The sequence below is a fragment of the Vicugna pacos genome, chromosome 8 (genome assembly GCF_048564905.1).
Source record: "Vicugna pacos chromosome 8, VicPac4, whole genome shotgun sequence".
Lineage (NCBI taxonomy): Eukaryota > Metazoa > Chordata > Mammalia > Artiodactyla > Camelidae > Vicugna > Vicugna pacos.
This window is the reverse complement of record NC_132994.1, coordinates 74,559,543-74,566,096: the sequence shown is the minus strand read 5'-3', so window position 1 is coordinate 74,566,096 and position 6,554 is coordinate 74,559,543. Positions and strand designations below refer to the sequence as shown.

The following is a 6,554-nucleotide window of genomic DNA, read 5'->3' as shown; positions in this document are numbered from 1 at the left end:
ATACAGCTGACAGGGTCAAAATTTGGTCAGCACTCCTTTCCTTTCTCATGTCTGAAAAACTACGTACAAATCGTACCTGAGTTTCTCAGAAACAACTACTTCGGATGCACGTCCAGCTGAGAGACTTGGTAGGACGTCTGTTTACTGATTTCCTTTACGAGTCACTGAAATCAGGGCAAACATCGCAGTCACCTTCTAGTTAAGCTCATTAGTGCTCCAGAACATCAAACATTGTTTTCTCTTAAATAGTGTCAAAAGCACTAATAGAAATGAAAAACGGCAATGTGCCTTCCTTATTCTGACCTTTACACACGTGTGGTCTGGGGCAGGGACAGAGGCAGCATCTTCAGCCGCAGGGGGCCCGAGAGGATGAAGCACATGCACTTTTTCCAGCTGGTTTATTGCACTTCATGTACAGTCATACGTGGTTCTCCATTCACATAAGATTTGGGCAGACCTATTCCAACTCTTCTCTGTATATACAATGTCCACAAGTAAAATTCTGAACGTTTTATACACACCACTACAATATAAACCATAAAAGATGTATTTGGTAATCAAAACTTCTCAATGATAGCATTTTTTAAGATACAAATTTGTTTTTTACCCTGGGAGCTGTGCTTTTTCCAGTGTGGTGTCTTTTGCCAAGAAGGGACAGTAAAATCGTAAGCAATGAGAAATCAACATTGTGTTGAGATCAACTCTGTGTCGCTACTTGCTGCACCTACCATCCACTTCCACGGTGAATTAATTCTTCCTTCTCTCCCACCCCCTGCATTAGTGCAGCAGAAACACAGAAAGGAGTACTACGCTGAGGTGAACCAGTTTGATTCAGCATTGAGTACCAGGTATGAATATCATTTTGTTAAGTCTCTTCATAGCAAAGGCATTTCAATTTAGGTAATTTTATATTAAAGAACCCACAGATAAAATCATGTGTGTGCCATACGAACATTTCTAAAAGTAAAATTGTCTATAAAATACTTTTTCCACTTTAAGTATTAAGGAATTTGTAACAATGTTTAAAAATTACCTATGTACTTAGAAAGTTTGTCCAAGAAGTTTTGAGTGATTTTTGTTATTAAATAATGGATTATGATTTAGCAATACATTTCATTTCTACTACAAAGCACTTGCTGGGACTATTACAATAGCTAACTGTTATTAACACACTGATCGCCCGCTGTGGATCGGGTGCCCTGAGGAAACACAACTGTCACCCAGATTTGGGTGACGTGGTGGTCAACGTGTTAAGGAATGAGACATCCCAAACACGCAAACGACCCCCTCCCCCACAAACTGGAGACAACTTAGACTGTTGTATGTAAAAGAGTTATTTAGACTTAGTTGGTAAAGAAGATTCAAGATTTGGTAATAAGCAATTTAATTTAAACGTACTGTCTGCTTTTGGTGTACTAGAAAATTGAAGATCCTTTGTATTTACCTAGTATTTATTTAGAAAACGTTAACCACCTACTTATTTTGTATAAAGACATGCCCATCTTGGCTTTATAGGCAGGGCGCTGCAACTGTCCCTGTAAGTGGGCTCTGCCACACGTGGAGTAAGTACTTGGGCACGTGTTGTGTATCGACTTTCATGTTACATTTTTCTGGACATTTTGCCCCCCAAAAATATGCCTGATTACTAAGCACGTTAACTTCAACAATTTCTCAAAGGCTTAACTTTCAATTGCTTTGTCAAATAATAGTATAAAACAATAAAAATGATTCTGGCACTTTAAAATCATTCTAAGCAGCTGGTGATTTTGTGTTTAGTACTACTACAACCTTAATAACAATGGGATTTGTAATGTTATTTTGAGCTTTTTAAACTGTACTCTTCTAACATAAGAAGTGGCAAGACGACATATCTATACATAAAAGTACCCTTGACTGAAAATGAGATGAGACTGCATTCACAGGCTTCAGAAAATGTGGAGTAAATTGCACAGAAATTCTTTATCAGTTTCAGTGACATGTACCATGATGACTTGTGTATTAGCAGCTCAAAAGACATCCTCACAATTTTACAGAATAGTATATATGAACTGTATGGCAACATGAACTTTTACAGAGGGTAGCATATTAAAGCTCTGTCTACCGAACGATAATACATGCCCTCCTCCCCAAGTCAGAGGAAATATATTTGTTCAATCCAGAGGACTGTCTCAGTTATGATTAAATCAGATGCTGTCACTATTCTACGTACTTCATATATGTATGTATATTATACTATGGGAATACTTTGACAGTCTGATTGGTTAATAGCATATTGGTATAGTTAATAGCATATTGGTAAAGTTATATCTTCTACAACATACGACTCAATTCAGCCCCAAATTTTAGAACTTTAAAATAAATAAAATGTAATTTACAAAAATAAGGCATTATTTACAAATGCAAAAACTCATCCTGAGAATTTTTTTTTTTTTTACTATCCAGAACTGTTTCACAGAAAAGGAAATTACCAGTGTCTGTGAAATAAAAATGCACTCCTAGAGAACTGATAAGTAGAGATCAAGTGACGTAGGGTGCAGCCAAGATAAGCAGGAAGATATTTAATAAATCTTCCTCAGTTGACTTGCATGCAAACAGTAATGTAAAACTTTCCAAACGCCAGCATTCTTCTCCCTTAAACTTGGGTTACTGTTGTATTCTGACTGTATCTGGGAGCAGGGTGAGAGAAGGCAGCTCAAGTCAACGCAGTTGAGCGCCTGCTGAGGGTTACGCGGGATGGGTGCGTTGTTACCACCCGCTTGCCCTGGACTGTCCTGAGACCCGGTGCTGCTCAACCTTCAGCTTTACCTGTGTTCAGTGCCCATCAACAGGAGCAGCTGGCTAGAACAGTTCAAAACTTTATGAAGGAAAAATGTCCAATTAAAACACAGATCTGAATAAAGATAAAACATCATCAGATTCTTTGCTTTATAATGTGACGAAAGTATCCATTTATAGGAATTTCAAAGAATGGTTCAACAAAGAATCAAACTGGTTTCTCGGATAACATAATTTCCACAAATCTCTTTACTCTTTATGCTGTGAGTAGACAGTGATTAATTTGGAGAAGGAAAAATAAGAAAGTGTGGAATTAGTAATGCAGAGGTTGAAAGGCAAGTGGCAAGACCAGAAGAAGACTGCCTCCAACCATCGCGACTTTGTTCCCATCTCGACTGGCACCTACTCCCCACAGGTAAAAGGCCAGAATGACCAAAGCCACTTTAACAGTAGTGTGCGGAATTGTCAGCTGACAAACAACATAAAAACAAGTCACGCTATGTTATCTGTGGTCACGTTCTTCAGGGTTAGTCCAGTAATTCAAGACTTTACATTCTTTTGTCTTTATTTGTTTATTTAATTAAACACGTAAAGGTTAATAAACAGACGTAGTCCAGAGTTAGTAGGTTGGTATTATAACATTTATTAAAATAATGCTATGGGTTAATAGAAACAGCAAAGAACCAAAGAATTAAAATGCAAGCTATGTAAAATCCCAACTAAAACCCAAAAGTGTCTAATGTATTCATTCATTAGCTAACTAAAAGCCCAAGAAAGACAAGACACCCAATATAATAAAGTACTGCAAAACAACTGGCAATTTTCAGTTATCAAAATTGTGGATTTTGCATTTTGTATCCTTTTTCTCAATCAAGAAAAAAATTCTTTTTGAATGTTATATAACATACATATAAAACAAGATAGAAAAATACATTATAAACTTGTAACAATGGCTGTAAATACATTATCTTACATGTTTCTCATAGGCAATAGGTTGGTTATGGTACATACACAGCATGAAACTACTAAGATAATAAAGAACAGACAAAAATACATGTCAGCTGTACGGTAACATACAAGCGACACTCCCATCTACCGCGCTAAAAAATTACATAATACTGTCAGAAAAAAAGTCTTAAAAACTACATATTTTAATAAGAAATAAATTCAATAAAGAATGATAATACTGAGAACCAAGGCATTCAGAGATTCCAAAAGTCATGCTTTAGTTGATCCAAAATTTTGTCAACCAAGTTTTCAAAAGTTTGTTCATAACCAACATTACTCATAAATGTCACACATTTATTTCATACATTTACTTTCTTCCCCATAAAAGACCTTTGATAAACATCTAAAATGTCCAGGTATAACATAGTTGAGATGAAACTGGATCAAATACTGGTATTGTTTTTAAACTATCACCTCAAGTGTTCGAGTGTCGCAAATTTATTCAACCAACCAAACAAAATAAAAATCAAAATGGCACAGCGTATATTGTAAATAAATCAAAACAACTGTATGTGTAACGGAAAGACAAAGCAGTGGCACATTAAACCAAAGCTAGCTGAATACAAAATGAATGTCTATTGCATAGTAAATAAACTGAAAATGGTTTCCAAGTGAGACAAGATGGAGGAGGAGGTCACCACGAAGGTGCTTACTGAGCTTACTGCTGAGCTGTGAAGCTGTGAAGGTTTGCAAGAGGGAAGGAGTTGATGAGCTGGGGACCCACTGCCACCTGGTATTTGCCACATCTGGTACCAAGCAGCTAATGATTACCTAACAGTTTAGATGTAGGCTTTGTGCACAAATCGCTTCAACTACAAAACTAATTGAACTTCATGAGAAACTGGAAGTTTAAAGTCACATGTAGTTGAGCATTTATATGCACAACGATGCTAGTTTTTCACAACCTTTTAAAGTTACCAAAAAAAAAAAAAAAAAAAAAAGGAGGATGTATGTTGGGGTGGTGGGCAGGGCAGCTTAGGTTACTAAAACCAGCAAAGAGATGGACTACCCAAGTGGTCTGGAAGGGCAGAAACGAGTCTGATTAAATCTGGGTCATTTAAAAACTCTGTTTCCCAGAACAAAGGTCACAAAGCTTCAATTTTGTGAAAAAGATTGCTAAGTATACTGTTACCGCCAATTAACAAGAAAAAAATCCAACACCCGCCCCCACCCCGCCCTGAATGAAATAAATCTCTAATTTTGCCTGAAAACTGATGTTCAAGTTACACGTAATTTTTATTTCAGAATCCTTTGGGCTAACATTAAATATTGCAATAACCGAAAGCACTCACTTACGCTTTTAAAAGAATGATGTTTTACAACTTATGTGTTAGGCATTAGAAAAGTTATCAAATTTTTTCACAGTATCAGATTTGGCAAATTTATATCAAGGTAACGTGGCAAAAATCATGTAAGTCAAACCATCAACTCATTTGTCTCCCCTCATATCTTCTTTCACATACTGGGCGACTGAGGAACATGCATTAACTTGTATTCTGAGGGAGGAGCTGATCTTACGAGACACTTGACTAAATGACCATGAAGGAAAATAAGGCACTTTCTTTTCTTTAGACTTATTCCAATACTTAAAAAATAAAAAAGAAAGACAAAAAGGCTCTTTTGGTCTTTTGTTTCTTGACAACCACCAGAAAAAATCATTTAATGAAATAAAGGGTTTCTTTGTTCTTTTTCTTTTTTTTTTATAACACTTGAAAGTATAAAATGCTACATTTCCAAAAATATATATATTTTTTCTGCACCAGCACCCTTGTATAGTAAAAGTATCTACTTTTTGTTCATTTGTTTCAATGCACTACACTTTATCTACAATTTCATTACATGTATACAGCAAATAGGCAAGCATGGCTTTTACATCCTTAATGATTTTTTTTCTATACAGGGAAGTTTAAAAAAAATATTTGAACAGTTTGCCCAGTAATGTGACACATAATGCATGTACCTTGTTCTCGCATATTTTTAAGGAGGTGTAAAATAAAGGTTCAGTAATTTTAACTCAGATATTTATCTTTTTAAAAATAGTGTTGCAGTTTTGTTCTTTGAATTACTTTTCAAAATTCCTCGTTAAGTTTCTCTCTCACGGCACACTTCTAACACTTCGAGTTTTGGCAGGCGACATAAAGAAGGCTGCGGCGTCTGCCCTCTGAGGGCGCTGTAGTGACTGACAGCATATCAAATTTTGAATACTTTTTGAAATCGCTTCACCAATGACATCCCTGACCAAAGGTTCATGCATGACGCATCATCACACAGTACATTCAGAGCGCCTGACTCGCTATGAGGAGGAAGATTCCTAGCAGTCTCTCCCAGTGACCGCCTCTGTCACTGAGCAGTTAGGGCCATCGGTCTCCCCTTCTGAGTGAGGCCTTCTTACCATTCGCTTAGGGCGGGACACTGACAGATGATCAGTGCTGTGGGATGAATTGGGCCTTATTGCTTTACTACTGTTCAGTGCAGGTTCTAGAACCACTTTCACCCAAACAGGAAAAAAAAAAAAAACACAACACAAAAAAACCCCCAAAAAACAAAAGCTGAGTTGGAGGACAACAATTTCTTTGTCTTTTGTTTGGTTAGATGGTAAGACGAACGGACAAGTGCCTCAGCTCGCTGCACTGACGACAGGCAAGCAAAGGCGATTACCAGTTAACTGATCAGCAGGCAGGCATGGTCAGGTCATCATTGGGTGAAGAGTTCAGAGGTCAGAAGGTCATAGGTTAGTTGCCGGTGGCGGCTGGGTGGTTAGAAACAAAAAA

At 37.0% G+C, this 6,554-nt stretch overlaps 1 protein-coding gene across 8 annotated transcripts in view; it reads right to left on the bottom strand.

Moving 5' to 3' along the window:
• Window positions 1-381: 381 nt before the first annotated feature.
• The window catches only part of QKI (QKI, KH domain containing RNA binding), a 142,562-nt gene continuing 136,389 nt past the window's right edge, over window positions 382-6,554 (bottom strand). For all 8 annotated transcript variants that reach the window (XR_012075120.1, XR_012075121.1, XM_072966165.1 and 5 more), the window contains one exon: window positions 382-6,532. Coding sequence is in view for 6 of the 8 variants with exons in the window: in XM_072966165.1 (XP_072822266.1) it covers window positions 6,516-6,532 (17 nt within the window). In the remaining 2 variants the exon portion in view is untranslated. The remainder of the gene's footprint in view (window positions 6,533-6,554) is intronic.